We start from the raw sequence: 19,308 nt of genomic DNA, 5'->3' as shown, positions 1-19,308 counted from the left end.
TTGTTAATTACAGTCGATATGCACTCCATAGCACTTAATTAGGCACCTTCTAATAGCCTCTTTTTTCTCAGAAAACATGCCTTCTTCATTGACCATCATCAAAATCATGCCTTATCTTCAATTATCATTGAAATCGATAATAGTTCAAACAGCTTATGATCAAAGAAAAGTGAAAATAGAGAGAACGATAGATAGCAAAGACAAGCAAAAATTCATGATCACCATTCATTGATCATTAAAATCCTGCCTTCAACATCGATCATCACCAAAGTCGATAAGCAATAAAAACAGCCTAAGGATTAAAGAAAGGGCAAATTCAGAGGTAGCAAAACCAAAAACAAAAATTAAAGGGCCAACAACTTTCATTCCTCCACACCTTGACTTGGAGGTGTTGCTGCTGCCTTCATTTTACCCTCACCTGAAGCCTAGTACCTGTAGTGAGGGGGCTTGTAGGGGCCCTCAGTTGGAACACTGATGTACTCAGCCTGGGATGGAGTGAGCTTGGTGAGCTTGGCTCCCAGCTTGCCCAGATGGAGGGCCGCGACCTTCTCATCCAAGTGCTTGGGCAACACATACACCTTCTTCTCATACTTGCCGCTGGACTTCTCCTTCCACAGCTCCAACTGAGCTATCACCTGCAACCAACCAAGCCACAGAACCCCATCACTAACCAAATACAAATGCTGGATGGTCTTAGTAGTGATGAATCCTCATGAGAGCTTCTAAATGCCTCCATGGTCATTATAGGGGCAAAATTTACAGATGAAGATAAATAGGATCTGCATGAATTAGCAGCGTAAATTCTGGATTAATTACCTTAATAAAGCTTTTATTTTCTTTCCGTTGACCACTTTTGTGACTCAAACCCATGCAGCATCACACAGAAATTACCATTTTAAATTTTAACCATCAAATTAGAAATTTTATGCACATCAATTTTCTAAGATTAAGCTACAGAACCTTAACTGAATGTGAATGTCGGTTAGCACCCTTTTAGCGACATATAAATGCACAACCTTTAAACATGATGTAGTCATAAAAATTTTTCTCCAGAAATCTACAAAAGCATGATTCATGAGCAGATTAATGGCCTGAAGCTGTTCCTTTTAAACTGATGATCAAGCCAACAGTGACACACCCAAAACAAGCCACAGAGGAACATACCAGTAAACTTGTACATGCACTTATAGATTTGCCATTTTGTTGTTTCCCTCAACTGACAGGTTCTTTATGCTAAAGTCTCCAAACTATTGTAATAGCTGATAAAAAGCTTATGTTCAACTCTTTGAAAAGTATTTAGTATAGTCATGCTGGAGCATTTGAAGGTTAAAATTTAGAAGTCATTCAATACTAAATAACTAAGGAGATTTATTTGCTAACACCACCTAGGAATACCAAACCTGCTCGCCTCTTTGATAAGTAAACCTCATCTTAGATGAATGTCCTCTACCGAAAACCAAGATTTCTTGTGAAAATAGAAACTGCATCGGCAGGGACAAGTTTAGCAATGGTATGTTCCACCTAATCATAGGTATCAAAACAACCAAGAGTTATGAAAGAAACTAAATGCACAAATTGAGCGAATTATGGACATCCTCCATGCCACGAGGCCTCTTTAGTTTTGCTACTTGTAGATAAAAAGATCGATCAAAATTTCCAAAATTCCTATTTCACAAAAGATGCTTATTGTGATCAGAGATTTCATAGAAAATCAAACAAACTCATCCAAATTAATCAGACAGCAGCAAATATCAAAAGAAGTTGATAAAAATTTCGTGCAGTTGCTTAATGCAAAGCACTCGAGAATGCTACCTGATTGGTGAAGGAGCAGGACATGACAAAGCTTGGGTGGCCGGTGGCACATCCAAGGTTCATGAGACGCCCCTCGGCGAGGACAATGATTCCGGTGTTGGTCTCTGGGAAGACCCAGCGATCGGTCTGGGGCTTGATGGTAATGCGCTTAACTCCTGGATAGGTCTCCAGCCCATGCATGTCAATCTCATTGTCGAAGTGACCAATGTTGCAGACAATGGCATTGTTCTTCATCTTCCTCATGTGGTCCACCATGATGATATCCTTGTTCCCCGTGGTGGTCACAAAGATATCAGCTTCAGAGACGACATCCTCCAAGGTGAGGACAGGGATGCCCTCCATCAGGGCCTGGAGGGCACAGATGGGATCAATCTCGGTGACGATCACACGGGCTCCAGCCTGCTTGAGGGCAGCGGCGCAGCCCTTGCCCACATCTCCATATCCACACACCACCGCGACCTTGCCGGCAATCATCACGTCGGTGGCTCTCATGAGCCCATCAGGGAGAGAGTGGCGACATCCATACAAGTTATCGAACTGTTGAACCATTGTGCATAAGCCCAATTCAGAGATCAGAACTCTTGAATTCGAGGGAAAAGGAAAAAGAAAGAAAAGAGTAAGATGGGAACATTTGGAAAGTGAAACATCTGATCTAAAATCTGTGTCTGGATCAAGATCTATGGACTGCTTAGGAAGCTCGAGAACAAGCGAAAAGCGTCACCAAAGTAAAAAAGATCTGATTTTTTAGATCCTTAGGAAGCTCGAGAACAAGTGAACAGCATTACCAAATAAAAAAAAAGATCAGATTTTTAGATCTGGACCACATCCAACACAGAAAGAGAAAGAGGGAGTTGAAGAGACAAAACTCTAGATCTGGATCAGGAGATAGAAAAAGAACGCTAGATCCGGATCCAATAATAAAACAAAACCATAGATGACAGAGCAACCGAGCGTTGGAAGAAGAATAAACGAAAATGGCATGCTATCTATCAGGCTAACCTTGCTCTTGGTGACGGAGTCGTTGACATTGATGGCGGGGAAGAGGAGGGTCCCATTGGCCTGCATCTGGTACAGCCGCTTGACCCCGGTGGTGGTCTCCTCGGAGACGCCGACGAGCCTCTCCTTCATCTTGGTGTACTTCTTGGGATCCACCTTGAGGCTGTCCCTGATGAGCCCAAGCACGATCTGGAACTCGGCATTGTCGGTGGAGGCCGGGTCGGGCATCTTGCCGGTCTTCTCGTACTCCTCCTCGGCCTTGACCCCCTCGTGGATGAGGAGGGTGGCGTCGCCGCCGTCGTCGACGATGAGGTCCGGCCCGCCTGCGGGGCCCCAGTCGAGGCAGCGCTCGGTGCACCACCAGTACTCCTGGAGGGTCTCGCCCTTCCAGGCAAAGACGGCGACAGAGTCCCGGGCGATGGCGGCGGCGGCGTGGTCCTGGGTGGAGAAGATGTTGCAGGAGCACCAACGGACCTCGGCGCCGAGGGCGGTGAGGGTCTCGATGAGGACGGCGGTCTGGATAGTCATGTGGAGGGAGCCGGAGATGCGGGCACCCTTCAAGGGCTGGGAGGGACCGAACTCGGAGCGGCAGGCCATGAGGCCAGGCATCTCCACCTCCGCGAGCTCGATCTCGAGCCGGCCGAAGTCGGCCTGGGAGAGGTCCTTCACCTTGTACTCGCGCCCGGAGGAGGTCTTCTCCACGAGGAGAGCCATGGCGACGGCTTCGAGCTCGAGATTCGGGGAGAAGTGTGGAAAAGATGGGATTTTTTTGTTCTTCTACGAGGCTGCCGGGATTTTTAGGGGGCCGAGAAGTGGGAGAATGGAGACGGGGTTGGAGGGTATATAAATAGGATTTTCGAGGGAAGTGGACGGTGGGGATGTTGCTGATGGATTTGATCATGTGCCGTTGCTTGGGATAATACCTGGATCTGGTTGGTGTTTGATGTGAGATCTGTTATGATTGGTTGCTGACACAGTGACAGACATTATTGTACCGAACTTGGTCAAAAGATTAGCTCTAGAATGCACATTTATGAAGTTCCCAATAAATAGTTGGAGCACTATTAATGTGCATCAAGATTTGTGCAAGTATGATTTTATTCTCTTTTATTTAATGATGGATATAGGATTAGGGTCCATGCATTCCTATTGGCACCAGGACTTTATTGTTGATGTGAAATAGCTATCTAACTAAATTTCTTACAAGACTTATCATTCTCTTCCTCCACAATTTTTTCTTTCAATTATTTCTTGTGTCACCCAATTGGTCCAGATTTATTTCATGGTTCATCAACTTTATGATATATTTGATAAGTTAATATAAAAATTATTGTGGTTCAAATTTGGCCCGAGAGTGACCACGCCGGTGGAGTCGAGAGAGCCGCTGGTGATTGGAAGGAGAAGACGGAAGCCACCTCCTGTGCGACGGCCGCGGATCTGCATAAAGCCTCACCGGTGTTTCCGGTGAGGGCCCTCCGACGATCAAGTTAGAGTGGGGTAGATCTGGTCCAGCCCAAAAGTCCCTTAGAAGTTACTTGACCGAGCTATTTATAGTCTCGATGGAGTGGGCCAGGTAGCAGAGGCACTGTCAGCCCTCATCATGAGGGGGCGTGGCTCTGAGACGGGTGGCGCGCAGCTTAGGTTGGCTGGTGGCGTGTAGTACTGCTCATTCTTGAGAACGGTAGGGTGTTGACAGTCGCGGTAGGGTATGGCCGGAGTGGTCAAGGTATCGTTTGTTGAAGGCCGGATATGGAGACGTGACACGGTAGTGTTGTAAAGTACGGCCACCCAGATGGACGTAGGCGCGCACATGGGCACGGTTGTTAGCGAGGCCGAGCTCGTTAAAAGGTCGCGTCATGCGTTTGATGAGGTCAGCTTGACGGTGCTGGGAGTAGCTCGGCTTTTCGGATTCCGAGTCGTGCTCGGTGGAGCGCTCCGAGCTCGAAAGTCGGGGCGTACTGCTAAGGTAGGCGCCTCGAGCTTGGTCGGGGCGAGTTGGCGAATACTGGAGGCACTCCGAACTTGGTCGGAGGAGTCGACGAATGTCTGAAATTGGTGGAGCCTTCGGCGGAGTCCCGAAGTTGAGCTGACTCGGGGCCGAAGTGTGGATTCAACTGGTTGGCGTTGATGTTTATTGGGCTGAAAATGGGCGGCTTTTTAGTTATGGGCCGGACGATCCTTTTTAGCCCCCCATCAGAGATGATATTTAGTTTTGTTGTCTATTTTTCTTGCTTCTTTCAAGCTTCTTGTTTGCACCAGCAAAATATCAAGACCATACATTATTTACTCTTCTTTTTCTCTAATTTTAATATCTAAAATATCAATAACTTGAGTATGACATGCAACTACTTGGTGGGAAGTAAATATTGTGGATTGCGAATTCTTACTCAACTTGATAAGGATTGACTTGATTTACGATATGGATGAATCAAGTATCTCCAAAGACACGGCCTAATTAAATAGCTACGAACATAATCTAAACTCGTAGGGATTGAATTTGAGTGGAAATCCGAAGTATTTCATGCAAAATTCAGAATATTGGGCTGCATAAACCTGATTTTGATAATTTTTGAGCTCAAGAATGTATCGGTTGGATGGTTATGATCCAGGGCCTTGGTTTAGGATCGCATCTTTGCCTTCGAAGGAATCCAATGACTTGGGATATTGCTGAGTTGCCTTCTATGGAATGCTTTCAATTGGTTTATGACCTTTTTATTATTATTATTTGATCACTAAACTAGTTCATGATCTTTGCTACCTCTCATTTTTTAAGTTTACCTTTTTAGCATTGCTCATCTCTATCCTTCCCAACAGTTTTAAAGGTTGCAAACATGCATGATAACATAAAGGGAGACCAGTGAAATTATCATAAACCCACTTATGAACCAATTAGTGCATTTCTTTTTGCTTTTTCCATGCAGTATGATGTGATCTTTCTCTAATATCTTAAAGTTTTGAGAGTTTAATTAATGTATTATCTCCCCTTCTCAGTCCTGAAAAGATCTAGTGGTGCAGGTTGATTAGATAGTGTAGAGGTATCATCCCAAACTACTTGGAGCCTGAGACTCAGTCCAACCCTTGATGGATCTAGATAGAAGCAGTCTCATATTAGGTTTAACTAATTATAACAATATCAAGTTATGTCAGTTCAGAACATATTGACTTGTTCCAGAATTGTGAGATCAATCAAATCCAGGTCTAGATTGCAACTCTGGATAAACCAAATTAATTGTTTCCTAAGCATTTCTATCAATAAAAATCCAATACCTGCACTCTCAGCATTTCCACCTTTACCTACTCAAGAGCTAGAAATAGACAAATACAATTTTATTTTAAGGGAACTATCACCTTCCAAATTTCCAAGGGAGTGCTGCATCAAGACATGACATTTTCTCTCTGCTAGTGTTCCTTAGACCCCCCTCTAGTTATAGTGATGCCTCACATTGCAGCCATAACCTCTAAAAAATTTCTTTCAAATTATATCACAACCTTGCACTGGCCATGACACATGTAACTAAACCATAGAAGTATGGATCAACAATTCAAACAACAATAAGAGAAAACCTAGCACGATCCAATCTTAATCTTTAGTAGTTGATCCAAAGTGCATATTAGATTTGTGCACTTGGGGAGCATAGCAACTCCAGAATCAAACTCAACCAAGAAGCACCAAACTAATGCTCAAGTCAAAGTCCTCTACGAGCTAGCACTCTTTATTATTGAGTCAACATAGAAGAACATCTTATCTTCTCCTCCATCATTTGGCCATGCAAAGGCATAGACATCCATGATATAATTGAGCACACCACAAATCTTGTCACAAATGTAATTAAGAATATCTTGAAACATCTTAGAGAAGGGCTTGTCGCGGTCTCATGCGGTGGTTTTAATCGTCTTTGCAACATGGCTCTGGGGTCTTTCAACCTCACCAGCATCATGGCAGTGGAGCTTGCAGAGAACATGAAGACAACGCTCAGTGGCTTGTCTGAGATGATATATAAGGATGGGAAGGAGATGGTAGAGACAGTGGTCTCGGATTTTGTCAACAACTATAAGAATGCTATGGACTATGTCGAGCTAAATGCTTGATTTCCTCTAATATATATGTATGTATGTATGTATGCATGTATCTATATATGTTTGTATGCACATTGAATGAATGTGGTATGCGTACGTGCGTATAATTTCATATAGTTTTCATGTTGCAAACCATATGATTGAACTTTGGTGTTTCAAACAGGGAATACATAATAAATGCTCGGCCCTTTGCTGAATTCCATTTTACAAATAGTCCTACTACATAGTTGGGAAATGCTAGGCTTAGTCCTACTTCTAATCCTGAAGTCAAAATGGAATTGGAGATATTTGGGTACATGCCAGTAGATAAAAAGGCATTCTTTTAGTGGTGGTTGTGTGTGTTTCTCATAGTATGAGCATCTTTGTGGTTCCCTCATGAGGTTCTCTTAGTTTATGATCTAAAAATGGCTGAATGGCATCTCTCTTGTACAACTTAATTTGACAGAGGTTCAAGAAGAGGGTCATATCTCATTTTCCTTTTTTTTTTTGGTTGTTGTGTTTTTAGATGTCTACCATTGCTCTCATAGGTTGGTATTTAATGTTAAAAAGCTAAGGTCTTGTTGTGCATGATAGTTGTTTTTGTGTTTTTGTTTCTCTACAAATTGATGAAGTGCAATATGGAGATTGATGTTAAAGATAGCATTTGGACAAAACTTCAACTAAAAAGGAAACATGCAGAAGAGGAGAAGGAAGAAGAGAAATTTATTTTTTTCTTCTAAATAATAGCTTAAGTATGTATGTATTTGCTTCTTTATTTACTGTATATCTACTTCATTTTTTCTTTTATGCTATCTGGAAAACAAACCTATAGAGGTATAAATTTATTCCTGTCCTCTTTTTTTTTTGAGGGGAAAAAAGACAAGTGGAAATGGAGATACATGAAAGAGCTGAAAGGGAGTTTTGGATCCGAAGCACATCAAAGTTATTGTAGCCATGGCTATACAATATTCTGCATTTATACTGCATTCTATTAAAAACTTATATTCTTTTATTTATACTTTTTTTTTAACTATGGACATGCTTTTCTTGTAAAACCTTGCCATGCTAAAGTACAAAATCAAGTTAATTCACTCAAATCATCATGACAATCTAATCATACCATTTTGAAGGGGGATAGGGAGAAATGGGTTAGTTATTATCACAAATTCTCTTCTATGCAAGTTATCCATATTTTACATGCAGCTGAAAAGATTATAGCTTTAGCAAACATCTTCAATGTGGAGCAGCAGTTCTACCAAGTCTTTTGGGTCAATATGCAATATGATCTTTGTTGGAGATATCACTTGTACTTCTTTTTCTCTCATGCATATAACATAAGCATCTAGGCTTGATCAAATGTATAAAAATATTTATGGAGAATTTGTTGATTACATTCTTTTATACTTGATTGAAAATGGAAAATCTTAAAATTTCAAAACTCGACAATCTTTCCAAAAGGTTGCAGGTCTTATGAGAATTAGATATGAGGCCCACCTTAATAGAGAGGCATTAATCATGGCTCCTACACCATGTATATTTTGCATCCCTCATTCAAAAGTCTGATCATCTATTACCTTGTTGGCTCATGCCTATGGACAAGCTACTATCTAGAATTGTAAGGCAATCGTTTGGCCCTTGTTTGATTTTGAAATTATTCGCCTCGGAATAAATGATTCGATCTCGAATGAAATACTCCTATCTTGCTTTAATTTGGGAAGTTATTGTGTTTGTCTACCAATGGAACTTTTTGTTCATTTATTGGATTTTGTGAGACAAAAAATGAAGTTGTAAATTTTTTAGATACCTATTCTAGTTCAAGGTTTTAAAAAATCGAGATATAATCATCTTGATAGATTTATTTATCATTATGAGAAAACTATTTCTCATTCAAGTAAGAGTTTTCTAGGAAATCAAATTGGAAACTAGTGTGTTTCTTTTGGAAACTTCTTGGAAAATTATATTTTGCAAACAAAGGCTCCAAGTGAATAAGCTATGAAGAGAACATGTAGGACAAGGAGTGGGAAATTTTAAATCAAAGGTTCTTTTTGATGATCTTGAGCAAATTGTTGTAATAAATCAGGGATTTTATTTATTTTATTTTTTATAGGAGAGTAAATACTTGTGAAACAAGAATCTTTATCAATATTTGTGGATTAGTTTGTAGCTACTTAGCAACAGTTTTTATATATTTTTTATGTATTTTTAAATATATTTTTGTATAATATATTTGCCTTCTTTACAATCATGTTTCCCACTTTGTAGTAAGATCTTTCTTATATTGTTTCCCACATTGGTTTCTCCTAATAACAATTATGGTTTATTTTGGCTTGGAAAATTTGGAAAGTTTTGAAATATATTGAAATCTTAACTGAAATATAAGGAATGAGATATGACACCTCACCCAATATGGTAAATCATGAATTAAAAATGATTCTAAAACATTAATTCTTAAATTTATCAGTTAGAACATCTATTTAGGAAAGTAAAAAAAAAGGAAAAACTTGTCAAAAACTTTACTAATTTGGTAACGAGCATCTTTGGATAATTGCTTCCTAGTACAGACTAGGATCTCATGCTGAGGTAGAAACCTTGATCCAACTTGAAAAGAGAAAAAATAATTAATAAAATAATTTTTGGCAAAATAAAAAGTTAGGTCAACTTTCTTAGTCTCCATCATAGTTTAGAACCTCAAAAAATGATTGAACTTGGAAGTTACTCAAGTCGAATCGATTTAAAGACCTGGCCATGTATCTAGTGAGTCTCAAAAATCAAGACTTCATTATGCACACACATTATATTATTATTATTATTATTATTAAATATAATTCAATATTGACTTTTAAGAATATAAATTGAGATATTTGTATATGGATATATAAAGCCCTAAGCCTATAATTTATTATTAACATACAACCATATATTAAATTAATAATTAGAGTAAAAATTAAGAAAATACCTGTGATAATTAGACATCGAGCGTCGAAAGGGTGCAGCCATCTTCATACCCTCAATGTATGATAGGAGTTGGGAATGAGGGGTTGTGGGGATGAATTAGAGAATTAGGTGTGTAGGTTTTTGGGTAGGGGAGAAATAGAAACTTCAAATGTTTCACAATCCATTTGTATTATATATTTTCATACTAAATATATTAAAATAAAGATATCCTTCAAAGATTTGCATTAGATAAAAATATCAAAAAAAAAAAAGAAGATGATATTGAAATGAATTATAGTTGGTGTTTAAGAGTCAATTAAGAGAAATCGAGTCAATACCAATTTGAAATCTGAGCTCCACAAAAGTTGAATCTCATGTCGGGTCAGCCCCAAAACCTGGTCAAGTGAGTCCACTTTGACAAGTTCGCCCATTTAGGGGCATATTCGTAAATTCACTCCCAGGCATAGCCGGCGTGTGAATGTGTAGTTCTATATACACCCCCCCTATTGCTCAGGACACCCCCCAAAAACCAAAAAAAAATACCCAAACTAACCTTTAGTGTAATTACCATATTGCCCTTGAAATTTTCTCATAAACCCCCCCCTCTTCCTCCTCCTCCGTTTCGTTTTGAAAAGAAAAAAAAAAACACCCCTCAAACCCCCCTTAAACCCCTCCTCCCCCGTTCCCCCTTCTCCCTCTCGTCGCCGGCATTCTCCCGATCTCCGACCACCTCGCCGGCTTCTCCCGGGACCACCTCGCCGGCTTCTCCCGGAACCACCTCGCCGGCTTCTCCCGAAATTTTTTTTTTTCACGGTTCGTGCTCCGTTCGGCACTGGATCGCCGAACAAAAGGCTTCTGTTCGGCTGAACAGTGCCGAACAAAAGCCTTCTGTTCGGCAGCCCTCAACCGAACAGATCTGTTCGGCTGCACAGTGCCGAACAGAAGGCTTCTGTCCGGCACTGTTCAGCCGAACAGAAGCCTTTTGTTCGGCGATCCAGTGCCGAACGGAGCACGAACCGTGAAAAAAAAATTTCAGGAGAAGCCGGCGAGGTGGTTCCGGGAGAAGCCGGCGAGGTGGTCGGAAATCGGGAGAATGCCGGCGACGAGAGGGAGAAGGGGGAACGGGGGGGTTTTGGGCGTTGGCGAGGTGTTTTGGAGGGGAAGAGCGGGGTGGGGGGGGGGTTTGGGGGGTGTAGAGAGCAATTTAGGTGAGGGGGTGGGGAGGGTGGGGGGTAATTTAGGAATTTTTAATTTTTTAGGGGTGTCCTTAGCAAATGGGGGGGTGTAGAGAGTATTTAATTTTTTTTTAATTTTTGGGGGGTGTCCTGAGCAATAGGGGGGGTGTATATAGAACCACCCCGCGTGAATCACGCGTGGCCAGGTTTCTTGCCATACCGGTGCGAATATTTTCTTCTAATTATCTCCGAACCAAACTCTTCTCTCTCATCCTCTCTCTCTCTCTCTCTCTCTCTCTCTCTTCAACCTTCCTTCCATGGCCGGGAAAGTCATGCAGGCGGTCGAGTACGCCGGTTACGGCGGGGGAGTTGCCGGCCTGAAGGTACACCGAAGTCTTCCAGAGATGCCCCTCTCCTTTGCTTATGTTTATCTTCTTTTCTTCTACTTTTGTCGTTTGTTTGGTTTCATTCCTTCGAGTTCTTGTTTCCGGAAATAAGAATTTATATTTCTTTCAATGATAGGAGGTTTTGTTTGTTTAATTTCTTTTGCCTGGATCTTTGTTATGGAGTGGATTCTATTCATCTTCATCTCAATTCGGTACCCGAACCTTAAAACGATGTCATGATGTCATGGATGACCTTTTAATAATCCTATCGAATAAAAAGTGTTTTTTTTTTTGAACTTTTTTGTTATTCTCGTCATGATGGGGTAGTTGGTTGACTCGTTGTCTGATGAATAGAAGTCTAAATTATCAACTATTTAGTCTAAATTATGCACTGTTGGCGATGCCTAAACATATATACTAACTACTGTTGGGATGGGGTCCATGTGTCAACGGATTTTTTTTTATTCCTTTTGTTTTATTTTTTTTGTACGTGTGGATGTTGAGTTTGGTGTATTGACTATGGAGTAGTTTTCTATTTTCTCTTAAAAAGAAGGGTTTTTCCCCTGTTCTGCCAAAGAAAACATATATTAAACCGCCTTCCTCTTTCATGCATGTGTTTCCAGCTTTTGATGAATTTTTTAGAAAATTAAATATAGTTTCCAGATGCATTTTTCAACACTCTTTCTCAAAGTTGTTTTATTTAATAGAACCTCCCTTTTCAATTTTTTTTTCCCTTCGAGGAATCATTCTTTAGTGTATCTTGTACAGTAAAATTGATTATTTTTTGCATCTTTTTATGAGCAATTTTTTTAGAGTAATGCTGTAAGGTGCCTGTTTCATGCATACGAGTCCTTGTATCGCATGGCATAAGGGGATATGATTGTAACTCATGGGAATAAGTGCAACTCGCAGTGGGTGGTTGAATGTTCGGTTGCCAACCCAGCAAGATGTGAACTTGTGCAACTTTTTATGTGAGCTAACCAGCGACCCAAGAATTTCCCATCTTTTTATGTTTGTGGTAGTATAAGGACTTGATATATGCCTCAAATTAAAATTTAATAAGCCATTGCGTAATTTTACATATTTATGAGACTGTTCTTTAAAAGCGAGGTTTTAGTTTGCTGAAAAATAAATGACAAACGACCATCAAGTCATCTCTTAACATGCTCGGTTTGAGGCTCTCATGGTATCAATTGAGACACCATGATGGTGCTGGTATCAAAATAGACATGCAAGACCATTGTTTGATGCAACCAATGTTCAAACCAACTTTATGGGTTATAACTGTTAGTTTTGTAAGACTTTGTGCTATCTATGTGTAGAAGAATGCTGTATTCTTAATTAAAGTACTTTCACAAGTCTTTATTGGAATTTATGCTATTGCAGCATGTCAAGGTTCCAATTCCTTCACCAAAGAAAGATGAGATTTTGTTAAAGCTGGAAGCAACAAGTATAAATCCAGTTGATTGGAAAATTCAGAAAGGAATGCTTCGACCATTTTTGCCATCCAAATTTCCCTTCATACCATGTAAGCTTCCACTCTTACCAAATGAATGGGATAGTTGTTCTTTTATGCACTTGTTGTGGTAGTTCTTCCTTTGGAGTGCTCATGGAATGCAGATGCAAGTTTAGCTTGCCTACTTTTTGGTCAAAGACTTCTTGGTGATCTGATCAAGATAATGAATTTCTGTGTAGATATATTCTGTTACGCACCTCCTATTGCTGATTCACTGTTAAAATTTTCAACATTTTTTCAGGGAATTTTCTTATAGGCCATTCTTTCCCTTGCTAAAATATTTACTAGAGGTATACTATTAAATCTGGATGTTACAGACTACCTTACGAACTTAAATAAATTGTTTGGTCATCTAGTCTTCTACAAATGCCTTTAGTTTAAATTTGGAAATCAGGCTTAGGATCACCTTTTACTAATGCATTTGTTTTCCGCTTCGACTATCTAAACTAGAGGTAGTTAAGCTGTCAGGAGACTAAATGGTTAGAGCATATGGTGTATTGAAGAGGAAAGAGTTTTCTCCTGTTTAACAAGAAGTGGTAATTGGTCTTTATAGAGGGAACCAAGGGGGTGCAAGATTCTCAGAAAACTGTAGTATAGCATCTGTAAGTTTGTAAATGCGCTTGTCCACTGATTTAATCTTTTGTTAATGTGCTAATTATGCTCTAGGTAGTAAATGGTTTAGGCTATAGAAGATGCAGTATGTTCCTACAAGGAGAAGCTAAACATTGAGGTGGACAAAGGTGTAAGCCTCAAAATTTCAATTCAAATTGTTTAAGTATGCCAAAATTATATGTAAATTTAGCGTACATAACATAAGAACTTAGATCATGATCAAGGTTTAATGGGTAAGGCTTAGACACTTGAGTCCATTGAACAGAAATTCTGTCTCCAACTATCATATGTCTCATGCCACTGGTGAATGATGAAGTAATTATTCATGAAATTGTTAGTAAGGGTGAATGGAATAAAGGAAAAGGTTCTCCAAGGATATGGAAGGAGAAATTTAAGAGAAAAATGAGAGTGAGAAAAATGGGATTCAAGGTAAATGTTAAAGGAGGTTTCAAGAAAATTTTATCAATGGGAATGGATTTAATCTGGTGGAGTACCTTAAAATCATGTACAAAGATATGGGTTGAAAGATATGGAAGGAGATCAAATCTGAAGAAAAGAAATGGACGGGAAGCTTTGAGAAAAGGTGTTATATTATGGGAAGCTTTAATTCTAGTGTTTAGAGAAATTTGAAAGACAAGATCAAGGAGGAAGAGAGATCAGGAGAAGTTTGAAGAAAGAAAAATGCTGCCCGCTTGCTGCCTATCAGTCCCTAAAGTTGGTCAATTTCAGGTTAATGGAGATTGAGGGCATAAAACGTCAGGCTCGGAGGGCAGCGGGATGGAAGACGACCAAACAGAGAGGTATATGATGTGCCATACTGCTATTTAGGCAAGGAATTGGAATAAAAAACATGAAAGTAACACAGGTTGAACCAGGAGGAAGTACATTATTAGCCATACACACAACATAGTTTGTCGTACTAGCCTGAATCGGACGTTATAGGACGTACTATACCATACCGGTTCAGTACTGGTATCCGGTACGGATGGCATACAAATACTCATATGCCGAAAAGACTTCATATCATACTGTACCAACACCGTGTTGGTATGGCACCGGTACGAGGGTTCAGTATTAAGATGGCGAATTTTGCACACAAGTATGTTGATCTTTAGTCTTAAGATACCCTCAGGCCTTATAACTCAAGACCCAATCATTAGGTACCCTCAAGCCTACTACTTAGGGCCTAAGCCTTATGTCTTTATTTTAGCACAAGAAGACCCCAAAATGAATTTTTCATATAAAAAATTCTATAAATATGTACTCCATCGAAGTCAAAATTTGAGACAATATTCAACATGTTATCAGTCCTTATGCATATAATTTATCCTTATATCTTTATTTTAGGATCCAGAAATTAAAATTTACAATACTCTTTTTTTTTCTCTTTTCTGATACATGCATCACAAGTAGCAACAGGCCTATGTTTTGTGGAGTACTATTTTTTCAATTGTTTTTTCTAGTTAAAATTTTGCCTGATACCTTCCCCTGTTCTTTCTAATATTGCATTCTTTACTGAATGGAGCATTGCAGAATAAATTTCATAATGCATTGCCCTGGTGAAACAGGTGCTGATGTTGCAGGAGAAGTTACTGAGGTAGGTCCTGGAGTGGACTCCTTTAAAGCAGGTGACAAAGTCGTTGCCATGCTTAACTTTCAGGTAAGTGATGGACTTTCTAAATGTTTCTTCCCACTTGGTTCAAGGGAAGGTAGGAAATAAATGAAAAGAAACCACATAGACAGTACAAAGTTAACTCCAGTTGTAGTTTAGGCTGCCTGAACCAGATAAAAATTTAGTGTCATGACAGAGTATGCCAAAATAAAACAGATTATAGTTCTTTTTTTTTCAAGAGGGAATTGAATTCTTATTTTTCCATCACCATATCTATCAAGATTCTCATACTCTCTCCCCTTTTCAGACTAACTTATCCATGCTTCAAATGTGCTTCTTTTAGCATTCTAATTTTGAACTGTCCTTAGTTTTGTCACAAATCTGCCTGAACATCATCCTTTTATTTGTTGCTTCACAGAACTTCAAAGCCTCACTTTTGTTATGTTATTGTTAACGTGTGATTTTTTGAATGGAGAACTATTTTCCAGAATTCATTGAAGCAAATAAGAAAGTAGTAAGAGATTATGCTGGACGCATGCATGAATCCATTTTTATAAAAACATGCAAAGATTGCTGTTTTGGTTGATCAAAGCAAAATGTTTCCATTCTTGTGCGATAAGCAGCCATACTTGTGCTGTCTATTGTCGTTGTTGTGTCTGCTATCATGGCAGTGCTGTTGGATGATGTGTTAGGTTCGTAATGGTGGATAGATAGTACTATATTGATCATGAAGTCATCGCACTGCAAGGTGGATGCTGCACATCTTATCTATCAATAAGGGCCTGGCACATCATCAAAAGAACATTGAGTGCTGTTTGAAACCAGACAGCTGAATATCTACTTGGTGCCCAATCTCTTGTTGCTTGTTTCACATTCTTCTAAATCAGGACTCACTTATTGACAGAATGGTGGCGGGCTCGCCGAGTTTGCTGCAGCGCCAGTGGCCCTTACAGTCAGTAGGCCTTCTGAAGTATCTGCAGCTGAAGGTGCCAGCTTGCCTACAGCTGCTGTTACTGCCCTCCAGGCACTGAAGTCTGGTGGGACCAAGTTCAATGGTGCTAATGGGCCATCAAATGTCCTGATCACTGCTGCCTCTGGTGGTGTGGGACATTATGCTGTCCAGCTTGCCAAGCTTGCAAACCTCCATGTGACGGCTACCTGCGGTGCTCGTAACATAGAGCTTGTGAAGAGTCTAGGTGCAGATGAGGTGCTGGACTACAAGACTCCAGATGGTGCAAGCTTGAAGAGCCCATCAGGCAGGAAATATGATTCAGTGATCCACTGCGCTACCGGCATTGGCTGGTCCACCTTTGAGCCTAATTTGACTACTAATGGAAAGGTCATCGACATAACTCCGACTTTCAAGAGTATGGTTGCTTTTGTCTTAAAAAAGGTGACCTTCTCCAAGAAGCAGCTGGTGCCCTTGCTATTAGCGCCAAAGGGGGAGGACTTGAAGTTTGTGGTAGATTTGGCGAAGGAAGGTAAGCTGAAGACAGTGGTGGATTCAAGGCATCCTTTGAGCAAAGCAGAGGAGGCTTGGGCTAAGAGCATAGATGGTCATGCTACAGGGAAAATCATCGTGGAAATGTGAACGATCTTCAAGGATTGATGCCTCCATACATCTATAGGAAAATATGAGGACTGTGTGGTTGCTGTTGTCATTTGAAGCTGTTGTTCTATTGTATGTGTGGTGCAGGACTAGTTTAGAGACTCTTGGTTCTTGCATGTATCAGTAACTGCATACTATTTCTGAAAGACGGGCCTTGCTTCATCAATTTCAGGCTTAATAAATTATTAATTTGGCTGAAAATTTTAGGAGTCGATTCTTTTTGGAACTCTTCTTTCCACCCCTTGTGAATAATTCAATATATAATTTCATCTCTCTAGAGCATACTTCAACATCTGGGCTTTCGCCAGAAAGCAATTTCTCAAAAAGAATGATGCTCATTAACTTGCTCTATTTGTTACTCTCAAAAAAAAAACTTGCTAGTCTGGGGCTTTCTGAAAGTAATATTGTATGTTCATGGTCGCTAGCTTTTATTATTCGAGATCTATGTACTTTCCGATCAATTGGTTACTTTCCGATCAATTGGTTGAGCTCGTTTGAGCAGTTCGGTTCAATATATGTTATGGCTTGCTTGTTTTGCTGGAGTAAATAGCAACCATGCCATTGCCAAAACAAGAAAAGAAAGATAGAAAGCATGCTTTATCATGATCCTATATGCAACCATCTTCTCTGAATTTGTTTCACAGTAAAATCAACATAATTTGTTATTATAATCTAGATATTTAGAATATTTTCCTCGTGAGCACATGAGCTGGTCTCTTACTAGTTTACATTCTAATTCTCATCGTTAGAAGAAACAAGATATAAATTAATTGTTTTGCTTTATAGGCTTTTGTAGGTTTACTTAGAACATGAGCCATTTCTAGCTACCTAGAAATGGTTTTTATATCATCTTTGTGTTTTTTTAAATATGTTTGGTATAATATTTTTGCTCTTCTTATAATCATGTTTCGCACTTCTCGTGATCATATTTTAACCATCATTTCCCATTTCTCGTATTTATATTGTTTCCCTCGTTAGTTTCTCCTAATGAAAACTATAGTTTATTTTGGATGGATGAAAAATTGGAAAAATTGGAAAAATTGGAAAAATTGGAAAAATTTGAAAGTTACTGAAATCTTAACTATATATAAGGAGCCAGATATTAATATTTCTCCCAATATAGTAAATCATGAATTAGCAATGGTTATAAAACATTAATTCTTAAATTTATCAACTGGAACATCTATTTAAGAAAGTACAAAAAAAAGATAATTTAAAAATATTAGCTGATATATTAATATTATAACAAAAGATATATTTGAATTTATAATATGCATGGATGATAAAGGGCCGGGTTTTTTTTTTGATAGAAAATGCCAGTAGATAATGGACACTGCAGCCAAATTTATTAGACAGATGTTCATTTGGATTAGTGATGACTATTTCTTCACGCATTCAACTGGGTCATTTCTTTGAGTAAATACATTTTAAAATCTTTTTTCCATCTTTTCCTCCTTGTTTTTGCAAATGCATGCATGATTATCAATTGATATGGTCAAATAAGCAGCTCATTTATTGTGGAAAATTGTAAATTATGGCTTTGATTCCTGTAGAGAACTCTTTGGTGGATAATCAAATGAGAGACTGCATATATATTATGTGAATCGACATTTTCGAACTGCGAAACACGATGCGATCGGTGATAAAGAAGATCCATCTTTAGTTCCATTTGTATCCTTTTTATCAAATGGGAGCCATCTAGTTCAGTTTGCAAGCTGACAATTAGTGAATTTGTTTCTTGAGGGCTTATTTTCACATTCTGAATGAGGAACGAAATTTCCTTGGATTGATGATTAAAGATGTTGGTTCACGTTTGAATTGCAGTTGATGAAACGTCTGATGCTGATCTTGCCACTTGCAATTAGGGATGACACACAGTGTGAAAGGATATGATCTACATTTTTAGAACTTGGCTCGGTGCAGTCTTCATAGTTATTAAGACTGGGAGTTTGTGAATAGAATACGCAAAGAAAAAAAAAATTGCAAGGAACCAACGCAAGCGGTTGTTCTGCTACTTTAAAAGATAAGTTGGGGGGAAATCCTGCTACAGTGCCACTTATGCCCACAGTAGAGAAAACATGTTCCGGCACTAATTTTAAAGCTAACTTCTTATTTTATCTATAAGGTTCGTGTGGTTAGGGTACATCAGGAAATCATTTATTTGAAAACATGACTGCAGAGAAAAATAAATTTTATAATGTTTGGTTGGTGAAAAAATTACTTCAAAAAACAGCATCGAAAAGTAGAGTTACTGCTATTGCCAATTGTTTTACCATATTTGGTTAGAAGTAATCTCATGTAGCAATATTACCAAATTTTCAATCATACTCTTGAATAAACAATTCAAATAATGATTTTTTTTATTCAGTCTATTTGTTGGCAATTTATATCCACTTACATGAAGACCGCCAATATGAGCCATTTTGATTATTTAAATATAATGAGTTAACAAATATTTTAAATTAGATATATATATATTAGAATATATATATTTCTTAGAGTAAATAAATGTTAGTATATTTTTGATATATTAATAGATATATTTATTATAATTACAATAAATATATTTATTAATAAGTAAATATATTAATGATCAATAA

General features: G+C 38.9%; 2 protein-coding genes across 2 annotated transcripts; one reads left to right on the top strand and one right to left on the bottom strand.

Moving 5' to 3' along the window:
- Positions 1-199: 199 nt before the first annotated feature.
- Positions 200-3,632, bottom strand: LOC103710610 (adenosylhomocysteinase-like). Its single transcript, XM_008796425.6, has 3 exons — positions 2,812-3,632; positions 1,813-2,349; positions 200-635 (listed from the first exon to the last, which is right to left on the bottom strand). The coding sequence occupies exons 1-3, from the start codon at positions 3,520-3,522 to the stop codon at positions 426-428; spliced, it is 1,458 nt and encodes a 485-aa protein (XP_008794647.2). The 5' UTR covers positions 3,523-3,632; the 3' UTR covers positions 200-425.
- Positions 3,633-11,168: 7,536 nt separating this feature from the next.
- LOC103710611 (chloroplast envelope quinone oxidoreductase homolog) lies at positions 11,169-16,909 on the top strand. Its single transcript, XM_008796426.4, has 4 exons — positions 11,169-11,356; positions 12,746-12,887; positions 15,056-15,147; positions 16,004-16,909. Exons 1-4 carry the CDS (start codon positions 11,291-11,293, stop codon positions 16,688-16,690), a joined length of 987 nt encoding a protein of 328 aa, XP_008794648.4. The 5' UTR covers positions 11,169-11,290; the 3' UTR covers positions 16,691-16,909.
- The last annotated feature ends 2,399 nt before the right edge of the window (positions 16,910-19,308 follow it).

Source organism: Phoenix dactylifera, chromosome 11 (assembly GCF_051530095.1).
Source record: "Phoenix dactylifera cultivar Ajwa chromosome 11, Ajwa_hap1_PhDact_Kaust_v1.1, whole genome shotgun sequence".
Classification (NCBI taxonomy): domain Eukaryota; kingdom Viridiplantae; phylum Streptophyta; class Magnoliopsida; order Arecales; family Arecaceae; genus Phoenix; species Phoenix dactylifera.
Note: the sequence above shows the minus strand (reverse complement) of the source record. Positions and strands in the feature narration are given on the sequence as shown.

Excerpts from the sequence above, each read along its gene's own strand:
- LOC103710610 (XM_008796425.6), bottom strand. The coding sequence starts at position 3,522 with ATGGCTCTCCTCGTGGAGAAGACCTCCTCCGGGCGCGAGTACAAGGTG. Across the intron at positions 2,350-2,811 it reads ACTCCGTCACCAAGAGCAAG|TTCGATAACTTGTATGGATG; the intron begins GTTAGCCTGATA and ends ATGGTTCAACAG. Across the intron at positions 636-1,812 it reads CCTGCTCCTTCACCAATCAG|GTGATAGCTCAGTTGGAGCT; the intron begins GTAGCATTCTCG and ends GGTTGGTTGCAG.
- LOC103710611 (XM_008796426.4), top strand. The coding sequence starts at position 11,291 with ATGGCCGGGAAAGTCATGCAGGCGGTCGAGTACGCCGGTTACGGCGGG. Across the intron at positions 11,357-12,745 it reads GGGGAGTTGCCGGCCTGAAG|CATGTCAAGGTTCCAATTCC; the intron begins GTACACCGAAGT and ends ATGCTATTGCAG. Across the intron at positions 12,888-15,055 it reads CAAATTTCCCTTCATACCAT|GTGCTGATGTTGCAGGAGAA; the intron begins GTAAGCTTCCAC and ends CTGGTGAAACAG.